This window comes from Trichomycterus rosablanca, chromosome 26, assembly GCF_030014385.1.
Source record: "Trichomycterus rosablanca isolate fTriRos1 chromosome 26, fTriRos1.hap1, whole genome shotgun sequence".
Taxonomy (NCBI): Eukaryota; Metazoa; Chordata; class Actinopteri; order Siluriformes; family Trichomycteridae; genus Trichomycterus; species Trichomycterus rosablanca.
The window spans coordinates 3,615,442-3,641,980 of NC_086013.1; the positions used below are offsets into that span (position 1 = coordinate 3,615,442).

Here is a 26,539-nt window from a genome sequence, read left to right on the forward strand (position 1 = left end):
ATGGAGCCTGCACAGGGAAGGAGTGTGTTAATCAGGGCGTGTCTCTTCATATACAGTGCTGATCCCCATTAGCACTCGCCTAGTGCAGGTGAAAAGATGCATACGGCTGCCGTCCACGTGTCGGAGGGGGCGTGGGTTAGCGGGATCGGCATTAGTGGAGAGGAAGTATGATGCAATCGGGCAATCGGACACGCTAAAAGTTGGCAGAAAATGCATAGATGTGAAAAAACAGAGTCTGGTCTTATCAGGTCTGATTTACTATGCATTAAATCTGGCAACCCTGACTTCTCCACATTTATTTAGACTTGACAAAGCTTAAATGAACTACCTGGCGACTGGACAAAAAGGTAAAATAAGTCCATTCTACACTCTCACACTCTATGAATATTGAGTTCTTTATAAAGAATGGAGACACTGATAGATACTGCTGTTTTAATTAAAAAAAAAGAACACATTCAAGATTACAATACTGAGTTTGCCATACAAGACACAGCAATGCTAACATAAATTAAAGAGCTGTCCTTATTACTTTACCAGGAACAATATCACCCAACATGTGTAAGGTTAAATTTTAATGCCAAGCTCCACTGATGCATCATTCCAGTTGCTGCTCAGAAAGAAGCTTTAAGAATTTATATTGCAAAACAGATTAGTCCAGATAATTCAGTGTGACATGCTAACTACAAATTATACTCACAAAAACAAGACTAAATTTCATTATTGTATTATGAATGTCATTTTTTATCCTCTATCAAAACACAAAAGCACAATATTAAAAACCATCAGTATAAATCTCAAATGCTGCCACAACATTTTTGTGACTTAGAAAGTGATGTTGAAACTAATAGACAAACAGAGCTGTACCTTTTCACCTGCTTCATTAAATCTATATCACCATAATGTGACACTTATAGAGGCTCAGGGATTCGACTCGCCCATTTTCATTACGCTTGCCGTCCATAATCTTCTACCCAAGTTACTTTGAGTGAATTATGCCAAACCCCTTCAGGCAGCACCCCATTTGGCATGTGATATTTATGCAACTGGGCAGAGAATAGGCATTTTAAAAGACACCACTTTACTGCCACAGCCCTGAAATGTAATGCCTAAATGGTAGGTAGGAAGAACAAAGTTATGATTCAGGATGTAGATCAATGGGAGTCATTTCCAAATGAGATTTAAAGCCATTATCTCAAAGAGGGAACCTGTATATTAGATGGCAATGGAAAGACTGCTTGTCCATACGATTGTCAAAGCATCTGTTATCCTCTGCCCAGCTTTATATTCTCAATTATTCAATAAAAATGTAAAAAAAGAAAGAAAATGAAACAAGTTTTCTAAATAAGAGTGAATAAACTATGATAGTAATGGCTGTAACGAGCATTACTGTTCACTTTACTTTTACAAACACTAGCCACACATTACCATATCAGTTTACTCAACTTCCTGATAGACAATTTATGTTTAAAAATTTTGTAGATTAGCTGTTTTGAATTGCTTTAATTGCTTTACTAAAAAGGTATTAAGAAAAGGTATTTTATCAGCTCCACTTACCATATAGAAGCACTTTGTAGTTCTACAATTACTGACTGTAGTCCATCTGTTTCTCTGCATGCTTTGTTGGCCCCCTTTCATGCTGTTCTTCAATGGTCAGGACCCCCACAGGACCACCACAGAGCAGGTATTATTTAGGTGGTGGATCATTCTCAGCACTGCACTAACACTGACATGGTGACGGTGTGTTAGTGTGTGTTGTGCTGGTATGAGTGGATCAGACACAGCAGCGCTGATTGAGTTTTTAAACACCTCACTGTCACTGCTGGACTGAGAATAGTGCACCAACCAAAAACATCCAGCCAACAGCATCCTGTGACCACTGATGAAAGTCTAGGAGATGACCAACTCAAACAGCAGCAATAGATGCGCGATCGTCTCTGATTTTACATCTACAAGGTGGACCAACTAGGTAGGAGTGTCTAATAGAGTGGACAGTGAGTGGACACGGTATTTAAAAACTCCAGCAGCGCTGCTGTGTCTGATCCACTCATAGGGGGCGCAAATTTTTTTTTGCACTGGGGCCAATGAGCTCCTAGTTACGCCACTGTGTGGGTTGCACTAAATGTACTAATACTAGTTTGTGAATAGGACCATTACTAATCTTGATTATTTTTGTAAAGTGTACTCGATGGTGCAGTAATAGAAAGGTTTATTTCTTTATAAACAACAGCAGTGTGCTAGCAAACACATTTGACCAAAACAATCCCATTTACGCAAATGTTATTAGGTGGTTAAAGCATTAAAAAAACAAGTAAACCAGACAGGAAACAAACTTATAAACGTCAATTTAAACAGATAATATGTGTGCAACAATACAAAGGTCTATATTAACGTAAGCAAATGATAAACCATCATGACTATGCAGCTTGGGTCGCAGCCCACCTCAGACCGCAACTAATTACGGCCGCTGGCGTCACGTGACCAGTGTGGCCGGCTCGCACCACGTGATCCGGTCTCAGTCTGCAGCGCGCTCTCGGAGCTGCGAGCGTGCGCGAGCGGAGAATAACTGCACTTCAACCAACAGCGGCGGTCAAGTTCATCCCACCGTGACACCCGAGACAGAACAACGAACACGCGAGTGAGATGTAAATAATTAAATATAAATGCGAATTGTGTGAAATAACTCGGGTCCGTTATTTCAAAACCGAGCGAGGAAAAGACGCTCGACTGGCCCCCGGCGCGCGCGCTCGGCTTCTGAGGTACTTCTCGGTTCTGAGGGGGAATAAAAAGGCGATTTTTGAGGGTTTCAAGACCTCGCCGAGGTGGAGTTCTGTCAGGAAAACGCAAACTGGTTCGAGTTACGTCGAAATGTGGACTGTTTTTGAGAAAATATGATATTTTAATATTTCGAACTAATTGTCTAATTTCAACTAGACTCGCTTCGGTTCGAATACACCGCGCATGCGCGTCTTTCTAACGGATTTAACGGATTTCGACTCAACTTTGTGAACGCTGGCAGGGGTCTGGTCTGGAGAACGAAGTCCTGTTCATTTATCCACATTCTTTACTAATATAAACCATTTCTCCATCTCTTACAGGAAAACGAGCCGTTGTTTTATTCATGCGGATTAGCCAGGCTGTATATATGCGATGAAATATGAGAAATATGAGGTTTTGGTTTGATTGAATGCACTGTGGCGTCTGTGTTCCGTGCTGAAACCCGGAGACGGATACCTGTTAACTTTCATCCTTGCGTTATGGACGCGAAAGGCTTCGGTCAAGTTCCTCAGAGTCCTGCTCTGTCAATTTGGGAATCGGTAACCCGACTGTGAAAGGAGTCGGAATATCTCGGGAGGCGATCCTTGTTCGTTAATGCGGAGCGGATTTATTGGGGGAACGACGATGTCATTTGCAAGAGTCTGCATGGGATCTCTGCTGCTGTGGATGATCGTCTCCAACGGTAGGTACTCAATGTTCATGCACCTATCCACACGGAACAGATCTGGAAATGTGATCGAGGTGTAATATGGAGTAAAATAGTGGTATTTAACTGATCACTTTTTGGCAAATACGGGACCAAGCAGGTCAGTGTCCTAGGTGCATTCCAAGATCCGACCCGATTAGTTAAATTTTGGTTAAAGTCGACTTTCACTGGTTAGCTGTATGGTACAGCATGAATGAAACGGTATTAATTTGCACATGCCTTCACTGGTGCTCACAGATGCTCCAGTATTTAACAGTAAATGTGCACGGATTTCTATTTAAATGGTGGGCACTGCACAGAAAGCCAGTTTTATTTAATGCCCAGCAGTTAATATACGATCTAAAGATTAAGTCAATTCAATTGAACCCTTATGGTTGTCTGACTGCAGTAGTGCTTGCTTAAACCCGGACTGGTGATTCTGCACACACGCACTCCCATACACCCACGGACACTAAATTATCCTAAGAATCTAATTGCACCAACGACGTGGGTGTCATCACAATTCTGGCTGCTCATCATGCACCATGCACTCCCAGCCAATGTGCCAGCCTGTGATCTAACGCGCAAGTCTAATTACACAAGGACAAACATGCCGGACACAGGATGCACACCTTAAATCCGAGTGCAGAGTCTCCCCACAAGGTGGGAGCATGGGTGTACAGACTTGTGTGTGCACCAGCTAGTATACACACTTTCTCACTCGTTTTGTAAGGATGTCCTGATCCAGAGTTTTCTCATAGAGATTAAAGGTGTGACCGTGACTACAGCTTTAAGCTTTAATAATCACGCAGTTCCAGTTATTTGACCTCAGAAGGCATCATTCTTGATACAGCATGCACACGTTAGATTCAAGCTTTAAGACCCATAAGGTGGGAGCAGGAGTGTACAAACTTTTGGACCAGCTAGAATACACACTCTCGCCAAGTACTGTTTAAAACCGATGTTCCAATCCTGTTTGATCGTTTTAAATTGGATGTCATTGATCTGATTATAATACCAATCTGAATTTTTCAATTCAATAATTGGATGCATGTTATGCCAAATGTCGTATGTGCATTAAATAGTAATTATATCCCAATCCAGCTATTTCCAGCTAGATTATCCTGATCAGGTATCCAGTTCTAACACTGATACCCTTACTGTAACCAAAAAAGACTCACTGCAAAAGCACGTTATGCAAAATGTCAAAAGCGTTTGTGCTATAAATGTGTGTCCTATTTTTATCCCAATTATCAATGTTTTGTCTGTCAGTGTCACATGATGAGCGAGAGAGGTGCTGTTTGTGTTGCAATGTTGTTTGTATTTTAGGCAGAATGCTGCCAAACTGTTTCTAAATTTGGTCACACATCCTAACACAGCCAGCCAAAAAACAGGCATGTCTGTTTCATTACTTATGCAGGTTTCTTGTGTGCCTCCAAGCTGAGGTCTATTTAAATTGCGTTTCAGTAGCACAAAAGGTCTTCCCACCCACATGATCTTAAGCACAGCACAAAAACTCAGATACATCTCGTGGATCAAAGTTTTTTTTGTCACCTAGGTCAGTGTATGGAAAATCTCAGCAGCCCACACTGTACAGGCTCATGCTGGAGTACGGTTTACTAAAATTCTGAGCAGACTAGTCTTCTTGGCTATGCAGGGTGCCTCATTTGCCAGAGACTTATTAAACAGTAGTAACAGTTTTTAGTGTAAGTTCTGGAAACTGGCGTGTGCTTAGTGTGAAGTTGAGAAATTAAACACGAATATGTGCAATCGCCCTTATTGTAATCAGTTGCCTAAGAGACTGAGCATCGTTTGTATGCATGGTAAAGTGTCATGTGTGTGGTCTGTTAATGTATCATTCTCATTAGAAACAGTGAAATTTCTGTTTTTGCTGGCTGCTTGAATGCACATTTTGAAAGTCTTGTCATTATTTACTAAACAAACAATTATGGTTGTGAATGTCCGTGTTGTATATGAATAAATACTAAAGATTAAGTGAACTGTATCGTGCTACTTTTGAAAGATGTGGTACGTGTTTATTTTTTACATGCAGATGAGTGCTGAAAACATGTTGCTTAATTTGGCTTAATGCTTAACTGGTGACTAGGTTTTATAGCCAAAACATCCACAGACATAATATTTCCTAATAACTGCAGTTTTTACCCCAACTGACAGTGATTAGAATTGGGCTTTAGACCGCTCTGTTGAAGTTACTTTTTATTTCATTTCTTAGCTGATGTTAAAATGAAATCATAAGGTGACAAAAGTTACTTTATTAGGGACAAAGGAAAGTGTCCAGGGGTTTATGTCACATAAATGTAATAAATGTTATATCACAATCAAAATAAATTAATATACCACAAAGTTCTTCCGTAAAACCTTAAACCATCCGCCAGGCAGTTTAATCTTGGACGCAATTGATTGTTTTAATAGGACAGTGTCCCATAACCCATAACAGTGGCTTTTAAAGTTCTGACCTTAAGCCAAATGAAAATCGTGGTCTGTACTGAAAGTCCAGTCCAGACAAGAAACCCAGCAGATTTGGTTGAACCCAATCAACTCTGACAAGTAAAATAATTAAAGATTATTTTTTTACTAGTACTATGTTGTGATTTATTTTTTTCTGGGTTTTCATCGTCTGTGTTTGACTTTTCTCAGCTGCTAAGAAAATTTCAGCCCAAAATATGTCCTGTTTTTCATCCATCTTAATTTTTATCCTATTTGGATACCATCTCAGATTCAAACAGATGTTGAGTCTTGCATTAGAAACAGCTGACAGCTGCTACATTCTGTCTTCAATTGTCTTCATGTATCCAGTCAATGTTTAAAGAAATCATTTGAAAAAGTCTGTTATGTTCTTGTGTAGTTCAGCAGTCTAATTCAGAAGCCCAAGACCACTGACAGTCTTGGAGTAAAAGTTTGAGTTTCTGGGATGCCACGGCCTGGACGGGTGCTTCGCAGATTCTACTGATCGTGTTTGGGGGAGTAAGGCCAAATTGGGATTCACCTCCTTGCTGCTGCAACAATGATACTTTTGGATTCTGTTTGGTTAAGTCATTAGCAAGAGTGGTCAAATCTGCCACTCGGTCAGGTGAAAAGATGTGGTCAGCGTTGGTGTGTTGTTGAGGTGGAAAATTAGAGATTACAGATATGAGGCACGTCAGTAAAGATTAATTCTTTCTGATTTTAAAATGCAGAATGAACAGAGTAATAGGTTTTGATTTTTGAGTGGGAAATAAAATGGTAGTAATTACTTGTTCACTTAATTTTACTTTATTTTCCTAACAGGATGGTTTATTTATTGCTAAGCTAATACAGGCTGTAATTCTGAAGTGTTGCTAGTTGAGTAAGGTGTGTTCACTAGGCTTATTAAGACAGAAAGCGTAAAGGAAACGTTTATTTACCAAATTGTGTACATGGTTTTAAATTTATATTTATTTGTAACACACACACACACACACAAGTAAAACATTAAGGTGTCCCAAATTACAATGGCAAAGATATCCATGTAGGTGCTGCAACATGATGCTACTTGTAGTACTTTGTAAATTTGAAAAATGATCCAGTTGTCACTTTACTCTTTTTTATTTATTGCCAATAACCACTTTATCCTAGTCAGTGTCATGGTAGGTTAGGCACCACCTAAAAATGCTGAGCACAAGGCAAGAACGAACCCTGGACAGGACACCATTCATCTGCTCACTCACTCATGTACAGCTAGGAGTCATTTAGAGAAGTCAGCTCTCGATTTGCATGCCATGACAGTGACTGAACACCATGTCCTAACCCAGGTCCTCAAGACCCTGGCGCTTTGCATCACCCTTACTAATTGCTGCACCACTGTGCCACCCCTGATTTAAGAATGTGATTTATATGATGTGATTTGTAGGCTGGAGACCCCTTTTGCTCTGTTGTCTGCACTTAATTTTAGCTGTGTGGATGCATCTTTATCAGAGACTTATGGCAACTTACGGCCCACCAAACAACCCACAAAGGCATCAACCAGATCATTTTAAATGCAATTGTAAACATAATAATTTTCAACGTTTATCTTAATCTTGTATTTGATCTTAAGTGTTGTGGGAAATGGCAACAGAAATCAGGCCAGGATGCCATGAGCTAACATGAAGCCAAGGATTTCAGAGAAAAATTATAATTTTAAAGCATTCGTGCAGGATAAATCACCAAGGCTGGCTTGCACTCAAACTCACAAGGGCTCTTTCACATGCATTCACAAAGACTTTTAATCCAATAAAAATGGAGCTGGATAGTAGCTGCACAGATGAATTTTAAAGCTTCGCAGTCTGTGTTAGATTCTATTTCATAACAGATCTAGGCAAGTGACATTAATGATCAATCAGGAGAATTTCCCGTAGGGTTGAATAACACTGATCTATAATCCATTAAAAAACAATTACTGTCTTATTATAGCGAGACATCTAACAGATAACAAGGGTCAAATCTGTTCTTTTATTATAGTTAAAAATTAATAATATCCAACTGAATTGGCACCCGTGTTTCTAGTGCCTAGAAAGTCACTGTGACACTGAGGGTGAAGCAGATAGAGGAAATTATTGAAGGTATAAATACATTTGTTTGTTTGTTTATTAGGATTTTAACGTCATGTTTTACACTTTTGGTTACATTCATGACAGGAACGGTAGTTACTGATTACACAAGGTTAATCAGTTCACAAGGTTATATGGAACACAGTTATGGACAATTTAGTGTCTCCAATTCACCTCACTTGCACGTCTTTAGACTGTGGGAGAAAACCCACGCAGACACAGGGAGAACATGCAAACTCCACACAGAAAGGACTCGGACCGCCCCACCTGGGGATCGAACCCAGGACCTTCTTGCTGTGAGAGGACAATGCTACCCACTTAGCCACCGTGCCGCCCTATGGATAGATTAAAACCTGTACTTTACCAGTTTTAGGTGGGTGTACCATGGGTATAGTGCTATATAGCAGTAAATACAATAAAGAAAACTAAATTTGAACTAATTAATATTAGAGAATCTCTGGTCAGAAGAAAACATTCCTCCTTAAGCAGTACAAGCTGCAACAATCTGTAATGACTCATCCATCATTTCTGTTTCATCATATGTCAGGTACTCTGTCCACGTTAATATAACATGCTTTGACAGTAACACTTCTCCATCGCATGTCGCAATTTGTCTTCTAGACGACCTAAGAATCCTCCCGTTGCTAATGCACTGAGGCAGTAAACGTGGCCACTAGAGATGCGTCTCCTCCACTTAACAGTAATGACAGCTGCGCGTAACAACAGGCGGGCACCAGCTGAACAAGATCAAGGCACGAGTAAACATCATAATGTACACAAACCTGATATGACACCGGCTTTACGCATGTCGTGCTTGTTAATCTGTACGCCGTAGCACATGCGCACTCCCTGCTTTAGTTTCCCAAGCCGTTTTTCTTTCCCTCTTTAACCAGAGGAAAAGCTTTGCTGTGTTCTGTTTTATTAATCTGTGTTCAAGATGACAAACATCGCTGGAATTTACAGTAGCGGAGCAACAATGACTAGATAACATGATCCCTTTGGGTTGGCAGCTCCCCACGACGAGCCTGTAATTAGGTTTAACATGGCTGCTAATTGACTGAGATGCAGATGCAACATTTTAGTTTTGTCAGATCTAAATGCTTAGATGTATGAGTTGTTGCAGATTATCAGTCAAGGATTGAATTTTAAACGATGATGCCTAAGAATATAACAAATCATAATTCCTTCATAATTGTGTTATCCTTCTACTTTATGTTATGCTAGCGTTATGTTATCCTTTATCCAACGGCTGACTGTCATTAGTCAATAAGCTGACAGAAACCCATTAAAATATAAAACACGTAACCAACTTTCATGTTAATAAAGCTTTGTGCTTTATAGAGTGAAACACAGCTTAAGGTAGTAAAAATGGCAGTAATATAGAACAGTAACATTAACATCACCTGAACTTGTTTAACACTCTGAATGTAGATTTTAAGCATAGGCTGTAAAAAGCTAACAGTTTATTACACAATGGAACCAACTAAATGCTAATAAAAATAAAGATGTAGCCAATATGTAATATAGGACAGTCTGTAGTCCTGCCTTCATAATAGTGCATGATGCTAAATGCCTTCCCTAATGTCCATGGTTTTAGTTCAGTAAGCTTCTGGTCAGCTGTCTGTATAGCTGTCTTTTGGCCATGTAGTGTGAATTTACACTCACCAAGCGTTTTATTAGGTACATCTATCTGGTACATTCATTTACATATTTTATGAGCCACACCTATCATACAAATACACTTTGTGGATATCTGTAGCTCTGCAGTCTGTCACCCACCTCTACTCCATTTATTAATTACAAGGGACCCCTAGAGGACCTTCAGTGACCAGATGATGTGATGGTGGTGGTAGTATGGTAATAACATGTAGTGCAGTGTCACACACACAAACACTTTGGTTGTTACTGTTGAAGTCACTAAACTATAACCAGTGTTGAAAGACGATACAAAATGCAATGAGATCGCAAGGTTGTGCATATGGTATCTATTTTTGACCAAACTCTGCATTTTCTGTGACATTTACTGATATATTGAATATAAACCTCATGTATTAGTCTGTCAAAGTGTTTGACATTTGAAGTATCTACTGTTTGCAGTGTTGGAATAAATGTTACTAAGGTAGAACTCGGTTCTTTTTAAGAAAATACAACTTGAATGGTCTGAAAAGCCCTTCTCATGCGGGGTTAATTAGTTTCTCTGTATATTCTATATAATCCTTAAGAGGCTTGACAGATTTAGCAAGTTTTACCTAGAACTAATGAACCCCGTCTTTGATATTTGTGTCTCCCTGACATTTGTTAGCTCAGGATCGCATTAATTAAATTTTTCAACGCAGAGAAGTAAATTCAGGTTAGAATGTTACAACTTCTGCATGCTATTAGTTACACTGCCTGCAGCTCCAAGCTGTGGAGCCAAACTGGAAAATCCCAGAGCAATAAAGTATTAGCGTAAGCATCTTTCAGTAGTCCAGTAATGCACAACACAACAAAGTTATTAAAAGTTGAAAACGAATTAAAGGGCCAGTCTTTAACTTAGTCCATCTTAAGCTAAATTGCACAGTGGCTAAGTGGGTAGCACTGTCACCTCACAGCAAGAAGGTCCTGGGTTTGATCCCCAGGTGGGGCGGTCCGGGTCCTTTCTGTGTGGAGTTTGTATGTTTTCCCCGTGTCTGTGTGGGTTTCCCCCAGGTGCTCCAGTTTCCTCCCACAGTCCAAAGATACTAAATTGTCCATGACTGTGATCAATATAAACTTGTGAACTGATGAATCTTGTGTAACTACCGTTCTTGTCATGAATGTAATCATGTAACCATGTAAAACATGACGTTAAAATCCTAATAAACAAACAAACTAAACTAAGAGTTTATTTTGCGTAAGTTATTGAACTCATACATTCATTTATTCATGCATTAACTGTTTGATTTTAATAATTTTTTATGACTAGATAACATTATTAACATTTATTCATCTTCAATGAAAATAAACATTGGAGCTAAGCTCAGGTTTATGTACACCCAGACAATGATCGCCAACACCAGTCTCCGTTCGTTATTGTGTGGGATTCGTCTTTGTGTTGTCAGATTTTGCGTTGCACTGTGGCATTTCGTATAATTTCTCAGCCACCACAGAACCCTGTAGCTGAAGCACTGTAAATGCTTGTCCTATTTTGCAGTGTTAGTTATTTTCATGGAGGGCTGGTTTCCCTAAATTGTGTGTTTTTAAGACCCCATTACAACCCTCCAGGGCTTGAAGGAGTTTTTCAGAAAGCACAAGAGTCACTTCACATGTTTACATGGATTCCCATTTGCCAAGAGGATTTTCTAATCATAAGTGCTCCAGTCCTCAAGTTTGGCAGGATAATTGTTTTTACTTAAGTGTTCTTTTCTGGTGGATGAACATGGGTCTAATGGTATTACATGGTTGTTTTTCACCATCTTTAAAATCTTTCCCTTTCAAGTTTTAAGTTAATCTCACGACATGCAAGATAAATGGGCTCTCTGCGGGAATCTTGTCTGACCCATCTGTCTACCCATCAAGCCTGCGAGAGAAACATGCTGTGATGCCCCTCGCACTGTTTTGTTTTTCCTACTAATGTGCTTTGAGTTCTGTTCAAGTTTTGTTTTGGTCTGCTCGGTTTAGCTGTAAAGCTGTTTAGTTAGCACCAACTTACTGTTAACACTTTTGATCTGCTTTCACTTTAACAAGTGTTTCAATGCATACCAGATTCTTTAGACATGTAAAAACATGACCCCTACCGTATATTGCACTTATTTCTGGAATTACCAGTTTTACAAATCAAACACAGTCATGGACAATTTTGTACCAATTCACCTCACTTGCACGTCTTTGGACTGTGGGAGGAAAGCGGAGCTCCCGGAGGAAACCCACTCAGACACGGGTAGAACATGCAAACTCCACACAGAAAGAACCCAGACCGTTCCACCTCTGAATTAAACCCAGGACACTGTGCTACCCACCGAGCCATCGTGCCCCTATGAACTTTGTCCTCGAGATAACCCTGGCTGCTGAGGTCTAGTGGGAGACCAAGAAAAGTTGCTTGTCACATCATGTGGTTCAACCCTATATGACATACACCTCATTGTTCAGATGTAAATGTTCTGAGCTTTAGGCTGCCAGCAGCATTTTTACACATATACCGCTAAACAAGATACTGCATGTCACTTACTTGCATTTGAGCTTGGAATATAATTGAAATGTAGAAACTATACATCATTAAAAAACAAGATCAAGACCGTCAATTGCTGTGTGGAATCAGTTTCAAAGGTCTATTAATTCCGTGTCAACCAAAATGGGTAAAATCACCACCATGTTCTGTCCTCTTGAAAATATACAAAAAAATATTGTGACTGTAGAAACCATGTAGATGGCCTCGCCTCATCAGCATGCAAGTGTGATTTGGTCAGCTAAGAATTCAATGCCTTTCTAGTAAGCCCAGGAATCAGCAACTCAACCAGGGTCTGCATCATTGGGATGCTAAATAAATCTATACATTAATTGTGGTAGCATGATGGTGCACCTGGTTGATTGGGTGCTGCACAGCTCTTGGTCACTGTCACGATTTCTGTGTCTGTCTGGGATTCTATGTGTACGCCGTTACCTTGACCTCCTAAAACTTAGAGAAGGTGAACGTGCTACTCTTAATAGGCCTTGTTGTCTTGTCCTGTGGTTGTTAGCACCCTGTCCAGAGTGTATTTCCTCAGTGTGTGCAGTATTTTCTTGGTGGAGGCAGAACCCCTTGACACGGACCAGGATAAAACAGTTTGTGAAAAGGAATTTAGATTTAATTAAAGCATAATAAATAGTTGGAATACGTATTTTTTACTGCTGCCTGTATAATGATAGTGCTTTTAAGTAGCTACCATACCTCTATTTTATGCTTCATTGCAATCCTGTGGCTTCGTACTGTACCCTATAGCAACACAAAATAACTCTCCTGACATAAGAAAGTTGTGTTCAGAAGCAAGGAATGATAAAATATAATGAGAATTTTGTTAGTCTGCAAAATCCAGGCTGGTAATTAAGAAGAGTAAAGAGAAAATGCTGGAATGTGATTACAAACAGAACGGTTTAAAAAAAATTGTCTCTTCTGTCTTCTATGAAGTTAGAAATATTATCATTTTCAACTTTAAAGGTACTTTTAATTCTCTCTCTCTCTCTCTCTCTCTCTCTATATAAATATATATATATATTAATACATACATATACATATAGTAAAACAATGCTCTTTTTACTCCAGCAGCACAGACCACTACTAGAATTTGCTGCATTGCACAAAGGCCGCCACACCAGATTGCTTTTTGTGCAGAGGCCCTGGATTTGTTCTGCATGATCAAGCATGCACTAGATATTTCGTTTTCATGCGGGAGATTTGGTCTGTGACCACTGCAGGGGGTTCCAAAGAACCATGGCCTTATTTTCGCCCCTCCAGCATTCCTTGACTGTTCACACAGGGTCATCACACCACCACTCTTTTCTGCCATTACTCCTTCCTCAGTCTATGACAAATAGGCAAGGAAAGTAACATATTACCAGAGTAACTATTCTGCAGCCATATATCTCGCTTCTCTATGTGTTTAGCTATTAAAATGGCATGTCCACTTTACAAGCTGAATTATTCCTGGTTTCAAATTGTAATACAAGAATGGTAGAGCCTAAAGAACAGCCAACCAGTAGTTTGAGGCTGGTATAGATTGTTTTAAATGGATTAATTAATAGGTAGAATAGTTGTTGCAAGAACTTGCATTCGTTTCACTAATTGGTTAACCAGTAACCAGCAATGCAGTCACTGTTCAATCATGGAATAATTTGTTCCAAACCACTCAGGAGACACATCCTTCTTTATATTTGTGACTATGGAAGCATGCTAAAATAAATCTGATTGCATAATCTGGCCCAAAATAATCTCATTTCTATAACCGATCCCATTTTCTCATCTCTAATACAGCCTGAAGTGATGTATGGGCCTTCTTTATCACCCTTATGATCAACCAGCTCCTGCGGCAGTTGATGGTGGCCAGCAAAGTAGAGTTGGCCAATACAGCCTCAGCAGTCGGCATGACTCATTAGTCTTGTCTGCTGAGCACCCAGGCTGTTGCTTTGCTGCTTTAGAAAATCCCCAAGCTCACACCAGTGACAAATAGCTTGGGGCTTGGCGCTACTAAGTGCCAGATCTGCTCAGACCCAGGAAGCTTGGACAGTGTCACTGGATGACTGTGCAGTCTCATGCAACAAAATCAGTAGGGGGTTAAGGATATTTTGCAACTATAAAAACTAGGTGTAAGGGTTATAGCTTTATTAAACCTTCTGCAAAGGTCTGCTAAGGAGTTTTGCAAGACTTCGACGCCACTATTACACTGATTTTTTAAAATTCTCACAATTGGTCCACATCTAGTCAACTAGCTGTATGTTTTCTCCACTGGTATTAATCATGTCTGTGTAGGTGCTTGGATGGTTAACAGCACAGCTGAAATTCAAACTGGGTGGTGGATTTTTCAACTGATTTATTTCACTTGTAGTGGAACAATCGATGTAACCAAGCAAGTGCAATAATGCCCGTGTAGGTTTTAACACTTGCTTTTTTTATGTGTTTCGACCAGTGCCAGGTCAGGCAGCAACATTATAGTTACTTCGACTAAACTGCAGTTATTTTTCTTAATGGGTAAATAACTTCAGAATCCGACCAGGCCAACCATGCCAATTAAGCAAGGATGCAGAAATCCTGTCATAGTTGTAAGTTGCTTTGGGTAAACGCATCTACCAAATGTGAATCCACAGCTGGCAGTTAAAAATCCAGCAACAAAAAATGCACCCCCATCTTCCCTTCCCCCCAAAAGAAGAAGATGGTATACCACAACGTGCAGATACAAGGTTTTCAATTGGGATAGATGTTATACAGATTTTAAATGTGATGTCTGCACACTCACAAAAGTTGGGACAGATGCAGTTAAGACACCAAAAACTCAGTCTCTATAGACAAATATCGGTCATGGTTCACCACTTTGTCCCCATCTTCATAGAGGATTGTCAATCAGTTAATAATAATAATCTCTTGTCAATACAAGACTATAAAGAATTTAGGTCTTTCACTGTCTACTGTACATAATATTGTGAAAAGTTTCAGTGAATTTAGAGAAAGTGCAGTTTGTGCAAAACGAATGCTGGAAATCCCTGTTGAGTGTGTGTGACCTTCGAGCCCTAAACCGTCATGCTGATAAATAAAGCCACATGGGCTCAGGAGTGAAACCAACCCAACCCAACCTGATCAGGATAAAGCAGTAGATGAAAGAAAAGAGTCGTAAAAAGAAGAAAATAAATGCATGAAAGGACGTAACAGATTTCCTGTTCATATTAGAATCTGGCTGGCACCCACCCGGAGGTGGATAAGAGTGTGGTTCTAATCGGCGCTCCTACTTTATATAGACTGTAGCGCCGCTCTCAAACGTCTGCTGTTTGAAATTCATTTAAATGACCTTAGGTTACCTCAGCTAAGCGGCTCTGCTATTGGTAAACATCTTATGCGGATTCTAAATCCACATATAGAAGAATCCCCTGCAATGTATAAAGAGAAGACATAACGTCTCAGGCTGCTGCACATGCCCAGTGTGCTATCTTCTATCATTGACTGTGTATTGCAAGTCTGTCATTAAAAAATCTAATCTATAACTAGATTTTACATTTTTGTTTATTTGTTTTGTTTTTTAACCGGTGGGGTGTTTTGATTTCTAATCAGTGCGATTAAAAAAACAAAACAAACAAAAAAAAGGAAGTAAAATCTGATTATAGAATTAGATTCTTTAATGACAGACTCGCAATACACAGTCGAACCATGTCATTAATCACAAAATCACACCTGCATGATGGTGCTAATTTAATGCCTGAATAAAGCAGAATTTAAAAGGTGAAGAAGGAAATGTTTAGAGCCGTTCGTGCGTGGTAAAACAGAACATAAGGTGTTTGCGTCTGTGCAGTGAGCGATAATTTAATACACCAGCTCATTCAAAGTTTTGTGTCCTGTACTGTTCTCCTGTTGGTGGATTTCAGATGAGCCGTGCTGTAGCATTCACACTGTAAGATTTTGATCATAAATTTCTGACGCTGGCAGATGTGTGTCACAATCCGCCTGGCTCAGTAGGTAGCACTGTCGCCTCACAGCAAGAAGGTCCTGGGTTCGATCCCCAGGCGGTGCGGTCCGTGTCCTTTCTGTGTGGAGTTGGCATGTTCTCCCCATGTCTGTGTGGGTTTCCTCCAGGAGCTCCAGTTTCCTCCCACAGTCCAAAGACGTGCAAGCGAGGTGAATCGGAGATACACAGTTGTCAATGACTGTGTTTAACACTGAACTTGTGAACTGATGAATCTTGTTTTGTCATGAATGTAACCACAGTGTGTAAAACATGACCTTAAAATCCTAATAAATAAATAATACAAACCTTCTATGATGAGCAATTTTGGCTGCGACAGCAACATCTGGACGATTATTACACAGTGAAAATCTGGCTTTAGTGTGAACCGGCTGTAATTTGAAATGATTAATACATATTTGTAACATTTAAAGTCATTTTGTAATTGAGCCATTAATCAAATCGTTTGATTAAGACTGATACTCAAAATAGAAATGTAACACAAATGTATGAAACTCAAACTCATTTATATTGATTAACTAACAGAAAACAAGCGTCATGCTCACTGACCATAAGAAAACATCATTATAAAAGCTGATGATTAATCGCCATCGTCTTACATAATCTCAGTCTGTTCTAATAAATTTGACACTCCTAATGAGAAGTGTTGGGTGCATGAGAATGGCTGTTCATCTCTGGATTCTACATTACCAGTGACTCGCTTTACTGTTAGAACAGTCCAACAATGAATCTCAAGTCATGACTTGTCTCATAAATTAACCACGATGTTCTTTATGCCCGAGGAATTTTATTAAAATCAATAATCCTCAGGTAGGTGTCAGCAAATATGAAGTGCAGAGCTTTTCATCTGCTTTAAAATGCAGCTCTCTGTGTCAGCCCACTCCAGCATGTAGACTCCTCTGAGCTGAGGCGCAGGCTGTCTTTTATGATATGCTGTTCGTGGAAAATAACTGTTGTTGTGCAGGGGCTGTACTCTACCCAGAACTCGTAGCTTTCATCTTAGTAATAGGACATGTTCAGGAGGGACCTAGCTGCTGTACGACTTCCTGTTGTCTCGTAGCACGTTCTCACTCAGTAAGCTCTCCGTGTGCCTAGTATGAAGGAGGCAATGCTCCGGTTAGGAAAATATATACTGTTTATATGAGTCATATTTCTCAGCGCCGGGTCGCTTTTCAGAGCCTCTTAGAGCACTACAGGAACGCCTGGAACCGGAGAGGATCTGTCAGAAGTGGGTAGATCTGTGAGCAGACAATTAGACTTGAGAAAACATCACATTGTCTGGCACTTTGTCACAAGAACTGGCTGGTATGCGGGCGGCATCAAATTTACCCCTAAATCTTTCATAAAAGAAAATATAATTGTATTATAATTAGGGCCTTACAAAATTCACAGGAAAATGTGCTTCATTTCACAGCAGTCATTAAATATTTGTTTGTTTATTAGGATTTTAACGTCATGTTTTGAACGGTAGTTACTCATTACACAAGATTCATCAGTTCACAAGGTTATATCGAACACAGTCATGGATGATTTAGTATCTCCAATTCACCTCACTTGCACATCTTTGGACTGTGGGAGGAAACCGGAGCACCCGGAGGAAACCCACGTGGACACAGGGAGAACATGCAAACTCCACACAGAAAGGACTCAGACCACCCCACCTGGGGATCGAACCCAGGACCTTCTTGCTGTGAGGCGACAGTGCTACCCACTTAGCCACCGTGCCGCCCTCAGTCATTTAATAACACTCATAAATTAAATGATAGAATAAATAGAAGCTACAATACACAGCTCAGCTACCTGAACGCTTGAATGTAAATCTAGAACATTAAGCGTCTCAAAGATGAAAATTCTCGTCCGTGATTTGACCACATCTGTGTCCATTCTGTTATCCAAGACGTGTTTTTAGCTGCTTAGGACTTTGACATCTTGGACATTTTGACTCAGCGATTGCTAACTGAATTGCTGTAGGATTGCTAGGGCGGCTCATAGTGCAATTTAACCAGTAAACGTCTAATAAAGTAAATATAGTAAATCGCTAAACATCAATCTTAAATTTTGAATTTCTCAGCAAATTGCATATTACACGGGAAACGGATCATTTCACGGCCCGTGACACAATTAATTTGGTCGTGAATTACGTAAGGCCCTAGTTATTAGCAATGATTGTGTAGGAAGTCCCATTTTCCCATTTTAGTTCATATTTATCAAATGTTTTGTCCTAGTCAGGGTTGTCCTGTTCCCCAGGAAACACTGGGCGCAAGGCAGGAATACCCTTGGACAGGGCTTTGGCCATCAACCCATTCCCATCATCCCTCAGACGTATCCAGTCATGTCTGTGTAGACGCCTGGCCATACGATAGCACTGCTGAGATGTGAGCCCAGATCTGGTAGTGGTGTAATAGACCAGTGCTCCGCCCAAGCACCTACCCTACTGAATGTGATATACACACCTACTTTTAAATCGTTGCCAGACATTTTGTGAATGTTAGTTATTGGAAAATGTAAATGGGTTTATTTTTGCCTTATATTAAAAGTTAGAAGCACTATATGGCCAAAAGTATGTGGACATACCAGTCCAAACCACGGCCTTGCTTTGTGCACAGACATGATGGAACGCTTAACTGATGCCACATGCAGGTTGGCTATATCATTGGCCGAAGCTCTGAGACGGATCGGTGCTTCCTCTCTGGTATTCCTGCTTGAACTGTACCCACCGTGACTCTGACCAATTCGAAAGATTGACCTGAAACTGTCAAAAATGCCTGGTCACCCCTGGACACAAAGGAGCACTAATCTAGTGAAATGACCGTCTTATAGACCGAAGATGCACTCCGGAGAGTAAAGCAAAAGGACAGGCTGCAGCATCATGAGCGCTTTTTTATTATAGAGTAAAGATGCGGCGAGTGTCGAGATTGTGACACCTCCAGCAGAAACGGATTAACCAGACACAAGCATGTTGTCTGGGTGAGGGATGAGGGGGCCGCATCTCAGAAATAAGCACCAGCACTCCAGGGAAATCAAAGTCAGACAGCCAGCGCCGGGGCGCCACATGCCTACAACTCGCAACCTCAGTAAATCACCTATAATAGTCTTTATCTGGAAATATCTCCTCCAAACCTGCCGCCCATATCACTCCATTTCTCCTAATGTGGGCACATATGCACACTTCCTCGCTCTCTCTTTCTCCATCACACGCGATTGTATTACCTCCTGTGGGTTTTCCAATAACGTACGGATTACTGGAGCTGTAGTGTTTTGCAAGTAAAAGCATTTTTGTAGTTCCTCATATCAATGTTTGTAGGTTTTTTTCATCATTGTGGGTCATTAGATTTTCGCAAAGTGGCAAACACAAGCACACACACACACTTCTCTTGTCATGTTCTCTTTCTATGTCTGCTAAGCAACATTTAACTGTTGTCAGGCAGCCGATGAAGGAAAGAAAAACATCAAATAACCTTTAAGGCTAATAAAAGCACATCTGAGAACTTTGGTTTGTACTTATCTGTACACATCAAACTAGACTAATACCTCTGGGTAAAAGATCTCGTATCCTCATATCCTCAGCATGCCGTCTGACATTTCTGTTTTCCTCGAAAACGTTCATTATTTTTTCCTTGTCCCGGACTGTGCATTTTAATTACTACAGACATTATTGACATCTCAGCTCAGCTAAAGTCTGTATGCATTTAAAGATGCTCACGTCTGAGTGCAGCTGTTCAGATTCAGCGCAATTAATCTGGTACTGAAGCTGCCTTTTTAGACGTTGATAAGTAGGGGTGTGCCTACTCGGAAAACATACATAGAAATATCAAACAGGGTGTCTTCGGAATAAGCAGTGGATGCACGATGTTCCATTTAAATAATTGCTTTAAATGATAAAGGATGCAGCACGGTGGCTCAAAGCAAGATTTGATTCCTAGGTGGAGCGGTCCAGGTCCTTTCTGTGTGGAGTTTGCATGTCTCCCCATGTCTGTGTGGGTTTCCTCCAGGAGCTCCGGTTTCCTCCCACAGTCCAAAGACATGCAAATGAGGTGAACTGGAGACACTAAATTGACCATGACTGTGTTTGACGTTAAAGATTAAACTGATGAATCTTGTGTAAGCAGTAATTACCTGTCCTGTCATGAATGTAACCAAAGTGTGTAAAACATGACGGGGAGAACATGCAAACTCCAGGCCGCTCATCCTTCTTGCTGTGAGGCGACAGTGCTACCCACCGAGCCACCGTGCCGCCCTGAGGTAAGATGAATGATGAGCCCTGCGACCAAGTTCCGTAAACTAAAGCGTTCAAAGCATCGCCCATGTCTTGAAATCCGCTGTGACCTTCTGGCCGGTTGTAACTTGTGGGAAAGGCGTACGGCTAAGCATAATCAGAAGTGATGTCTCCAGTCCATTCCTTGCCAACGAGCGCCTTTGGAAAGCCGTTCTTCACCCAGATGCAGCTAATGAGGTGGAAAACATGGCTGGATTGATTGAGTTCTGCCAGAGCGCTTTATTTCACTCACTGCCGCAACGGAGTATTTCAGCATCGCGGGCCAGCTCGAAGCAAACCGTCAGTTTTCCACCTAATATAAAAGGTCGTTCCAGGTGAATTACACAGAACAAGCAAACTGTTTGCGGCTCGCTTATACGCACGGCAATTTCAAGGCTGTTATTTCATTTCAGTGGTTAGCAGATCAAGTTGGTCAATTTGAATGAGATATCAGATTTTATTCAACTGTATTTACTTAACTCTGCATAAAAAATTACATTAGCGTCACTTCATTTAACAATAAAACAACTTGACCTGTCACGAAGCAACTGTAGCGGTACTAACAGGATGCGTTTTGAAAGACATGTTATCCTTTTCTTTTTATTATTACTGTTGTTTACTGTAATTATCATGGTAAAATAATGTGACTTAGGCACTGCTGTATTGTTAATTAACATATTAATTATTAATTAAAACTGACAAAGTATTTATTGTTCAATGAACACTAGTTTAAAAAGGTGGTTTGACTTCATTTTAACAGCTAGTGGTTAATATTTAAATTACAAGCAGGGCTTGGGATCTTTCACACACACCAGTGCCACTGAGAGAGTGATGTGTTACTTTGATAAAAGTAAGAAGGACTCTGTTGACCTTTTTAATAATGTTGTCGATAGTAGGTTTAAAAATCCAGTTACATGTTCATTAGCATTTTTCACTACAGTAAGCTGCTAGCTACTGACTTTGTTTGTTTAAAGCATTTAGGGTTTCTGTTTTAAAGCCTGGATGCATTGCAATCATTATTCAGATCAGAAGTCCATGATGCCAGGCCGCCATTGTAAATAAGAAGCAGTTCTTAATGACTAAATAAATGGTTAAATAAAAGTTAAATAAAAAAATAAAATCTTGAGTAGAAGAGATGTTGGGTAATGTGACAGTGACCCAAAGCATAGAAGTAAGTCAACTAAAGAATGGTTCAAAAAGAAGAAGTTTTGATAATGTTTTCCAATGACCCTGAACAACCTCACTAAGAAAAACTCAGGTCGGTGTCAGGTCCCTCTTTACCACCTTCTTAAACATGTACTGAATAGACATTATTATAAAGACTTAATTATATAATTATAGCTAAGGGTAAAGCCCTACCTAATTCACGACCATGAAAATCGCATCACAGACCAAAAAATCTAAATAATTTAAGGTTTGTGTTTAGTGCAGTATGAGGCGGTCCTAGCAATCATACGACACTGTAACAGACCCTTCTCTGGTGTCGTGTGCTGATAACGTTTCATGCATGTGTTTACGTATTGGGTGCATTTTGTCCCTTTGGGGATTCCACAATCAATCAAGTGTGCTTCTCTACACATATGATCATCACTGTGTAGTCTGGGCTGCGCCTCAGAAGAACAAGCCAGTAAAGTATTAAGCTCGCGATAGTTCGGTGTCTATGTAAAGACGCTCGGTTTGGAAAACTCACAACCAATTCTGTGGACGCAGAGAGGGTGTGTGAAACCACGGGCGAGTACTTTCGCATTTGAGACGGAGCCTTTACATTCAACTAAGGTAGCTGTGCTGTGTGTTGTAGCTTCCATTTATTCTATCATTCAATTTCTGAGCGTAATTTAACGACTGCTGTGAAATGTGGCGTGGCATTTTCGAAATCTGTGAAATCTGTGAATTTTGAAATATGAGGTCCATGAATTTGGTAGGGCCCTACTTATAAAGGTCTCCATTTAGGTAGTCGAGTAGTTGTTTCGATGACTGGATTTGAAAGCACTTGTGTTATGCTTGTAGAGCGGTTTTGCATGTAGAAATCAAGTATGTGTAGCTCGACTGTTTGACAGTTTTCCCTTTAATGAATGCTGTGCACATAAGTGCTCTAATATTCATATAACTACTGATGTATTTCCACACTCGCATATACAGTATATCATCTTCCCACACAGGCAGAGTACTGACGTATAGGCCTTCGTTCTAAAGCTTCCTCCTCCACACATTTTAACTTGACAGGAGAAGCAGCAGTTAAGCCTTCGCAGAGAACTTCACATACGCTGTTTTTTTTCTTTTCTTTTTTTCAAATTCTATTCCATGGCTGCAAAAATCGTCATTTCTGATTGGCTCTTGGGTGAGCAGTAATCCTTTTTAACAGAGCCGCTCTAGAGTGTATCTGGTTGTATCGCACATAACTGGAGTGAGCAGAAATTACAGCGATATTGTACCAACATATACATTTTGCTGCTGTTGAAATTAAGAAAGCATTGAAGGTCAGTGCAGCGTCATGCGAGATCCTTTTAACTGATCATTCGGAGCAACACATGACAAATGGTCAGTTATTGTATACCGACATCATTCGTTTGCGTGGTAAGTACATAGCAGATAGATGTACCTAATAAAGTGCAAAATAAAGACCGAACATAATACACACTCATGCAGCCTGTCCTTTCCTCTCTTTGCCCGTTTGTGACAGCCCGTTCAGCTTAGAGTATCCTCCCGCCGAACGCCATCATGACTTCATCAAAAAGCCAGCCAAGTGAGGGCAGCCAGCAAGGTGCATTCATCATCTCACACCTGGAAAGGCGGCGCGGTTGATAATGCAATTTGTTAAGTAGTAATTGCCGCACCTGGGGAGCGTTCGCTCTCTTATTAACGTTTTCGTTTGCAGGTGTTCCATCATGTCTGGGCGAAAAGCACAAGAGGAGACCATCAAAGCGTTGTAATCTCACTCGTTCTGTCTCATAAATATCTCCAAGGTGTTTAGAACTGAGCGAAATTCAAACGGTTTCAGTTTCACTCCCTGATGAGATGAGATGACTGAAGGTGCTTGTGTGCAATTTGAGCTACAGATTGTCATGTGTGAATAATGTTAAAGGCCTTTTAGCTGTGCTTTTTTTATACATCGATCAAAACAATATACACCCATCAGGCATAACATTATGACCACTATCCTAATATTGTGTTGGTCCCCCTTTTGCTGCCAAAACAGCCCTGACCTATCAAGGCATGGAGTCTGACACCTTTCTATCAGAACCAGCATTAACTCCTTCAGCAGTTTGAGCAAGAGTAGCTCGTCTGTTGGATCGGACCACACGGGCCAGCCTTCGCTCCCCACGTTCATCATGACCCTGTCGCCGGTTTACCACTGATCCTTCCTTGGACCACTTTTGATAGATACTGACCACTGCAGACCAGGAACACCCCACAAGAGGTGCAGTTTTGGAGATGCTCTTACCCAGTCGTCTGGTCCTCGTCAATCTCGCTCAAATCCTCACGCTCGCCCATTTTTCCTGCTTCTAACATCAACTTTGAGGATAAAATGTTCACTTGCTGCCTAATAATCCCCCCCACACACACACACTAACAGGTGCTGTGATGAAGCGATAATCAATGTTATTCACTTCACCTGACAGTGGTCATAATGTTATGTTTAGTCAGTGTGTTTGACTAAAATGAAATACATTGGTTCAGACTTTTCACAGATATCAAAAGGATTCTAATTTGTTCACAGGTTTTTATGTCAGTTTATTCGAGCAGCTGGGGCGTCTTCAAACGCGCTAATATATATTTTTTTCACAGGTTGTCGGTAATTGAACGTTCATCCGTAGCCCGAATTGAACTCGGAAGCCGCCGCACCGCCCATTGAAATGCTAATGTCGGACCTCATCTCTCGCAAAGACAATCTTTTGTCATCCAACTTGTTTTCCTCTCTCGCCCGAGGACTTCTCTCTCGCAATTACCAACTCAAAGCCAAGGAGTCGGATGCCGTCGAAGCAGAATTAGGGATGCAAATGATCATGTGGGGCTCGTGTGTTCGGCTCTGGTGCCGTATCGACTTTGAAAAGCCGTCTTTGTTCACTGATCCAGAGTGGCGGTTTTTGAAGTTCATAAGCAGAATGACGACGGGCCATTCACAATAAAAAAGCGTCTGATTAAACTGCTCGTTTCTAAGCCAGCGCATGGGCGAAATGCAGTCGAAGAGGTGACTGATGGGAAAAAGCAAATCACTGTTTGGTGCAGTGTTGATCTAACGCTACAGCTGGTCCTTCCTTTACTAGGTGTGTCGTTTTACAATAATAACTGTAAATAAACTGTAGATAGAGGCGTCCTTAGTGGAATACTGCAAGCATATGTCACTAGTTCATACACAGCAGTTGTAGCCTAACAGTTAAGCTACTTGACTAGAAATCGAAAGGTTGCTGGTTTAAATCCCACCACTGCCAGGTTTGCCAATGTTGCGTCCTTGAGCAAGGCCCTTAACTCTCAGTTGCTTAGATGATATACTCTCACAGTACTATAAGTCACTTTGGATAAAAGCCGTAATATAAACATCATACTTGATGGGTCTGTTAACATCTTGTCAACTAATCAATATGTTGTACTATTATACATGGGACCGTAGACTTCTTTATATTTCGATATTCCGCTAGCACACCAGCGCCGAGTTTCTAAACTCCTCTGTTCGAAACTCAACGTTGCCACCGGTCGGCTGGGCGCCATCTAGCGGGCATAATTGGCAGTGCCTGCAGCAGACACATTTCTGCTAGGGCAGGATAACCGGACTATGTGGGTGGGGTCTTCCAAAGCAGTGTAAGGTCCCTGATAAGGAGACAGAGAGGCGCCTGTGCAGAGTGAGCGTGAGCAGCAATCGCCTGACCGGGCATCTTCACAGACATGATTGGCCACGTCTGTTGGCAGACAGTAACCAAAGCGTCAAAACAAACCCATCACTCTCCCCTTATGAGGTCAAACACAGCTTTCTTTGCCTCAAACACAGCTGATCTAAATTATGGAGGGCTTGATGTCGGGCCTCCGGGGCCGGAATCGGAAAACCTCGGTCTAGTGGACGCTCTCAGCCGCCCCCTCAATTTTGCTGTCAGAACGAAAATGCGTCTGACACCCTAACTAACACAAACACCCAGACTGACTGAGCGTTTTGACACGCCTCGTCGTTGTGTGCAGAGACAACAGTCTGCCCACTGTATCCTGACCCGCACAAGTGTCACTCTGTGCCCACTGTGATGAATTTTGCTTCCTAAAGCGATTATGATCAGCGGAATTTGGGTTGATTTCCAGGGAATTCTATACGCTCTAAATATGCAAAGCATTCCGTTCCCCTATTCATATCCGTAGTTCTTAAATATTGGTGTGGATGGAATCGAATTTGTGTATTCAAGGCTCAGTACGGTTATGTAACACGTCCCTCACTGTCCATGTGTGATATCTGTACAGGGATGAGATATGAGGTGAGTTCAGACCACTCTTCCTGCCCACCCTCTTTCTTTACTTTATAAGCCATCACAATCTCATCTTCTGTTTATCGCTGCACAATGGGACTCGCTGCTTCTTTTCCACCCTCCAGCCTGGAGTCAGTGCTTGTCCTAGATTTGTTGTTCTCTCTCTTTACCTCTGTGTTTCTTGCTTCCTCTCTCACTCCTATTTACTCTCCTCAGCGCTCTTCTTTTATCCCTTTTGCACTCGGTTCAGTCGTGGCCAATCAGAACTTATCTCTCTTGTCGTTGCCGCCGTCTCCATCCTGAGTTAAGGTTGGGAACCAGGGCTGGGTTCTCGCACAGGGCACTGCCTTCGTGATCAGCCGCCCCTGTTCTGGTGCATCAACCAGTTAGCCAAGGCAGCACTCAAACCAGTGACTAGAAACCTTTTTAAGCCATTGGCCATCCCGTACAGACACACAACTTTGCTGAGAACTCGAGGTCTGAGCACTGGTGGGATAGTGTGTTTTACTTCGGTGCCACCCAAGCACCAGCACTCCTTTTCTTTTTTTTAATGCATTTTCTCCTTTTTTCTACCGATTTTTAGCGCGTCCTCTCTACTGGTGCTGACCCCCACCCCTGATTAAGGAGAGCAAACTGACACACGCCCCCTCCGA

General features: G+C 41.1%; 1 protein-coding gene across 1 annotated transcript in view; it reads left to right on the forward strand.

Annotated features, from left to right (window-relative positions):
• The first annotated feature begins 2,515 nt into the window (after positions 1 to 2,515).
• tmem132e (transmembrane protein 132E) overlaps positions 2,516 to 26,539 on the forward strand; it is a 233,615-nt gene continuing 209,591 nt past the window's right edge. Inside the window, exon 1 of the mRNA XM_062988560.1 lies at positions 2,516 to 3,457. Within this exon, the coding sequence (XP_062844630.1) occupies positions 3,370 to 3,457 (88 nt within the window). The 5' untranslated portion in view covers positions 2,516 to 3,369. The remainder of the gene's footprint in view (positions 3,458 to 26,539) is intronic.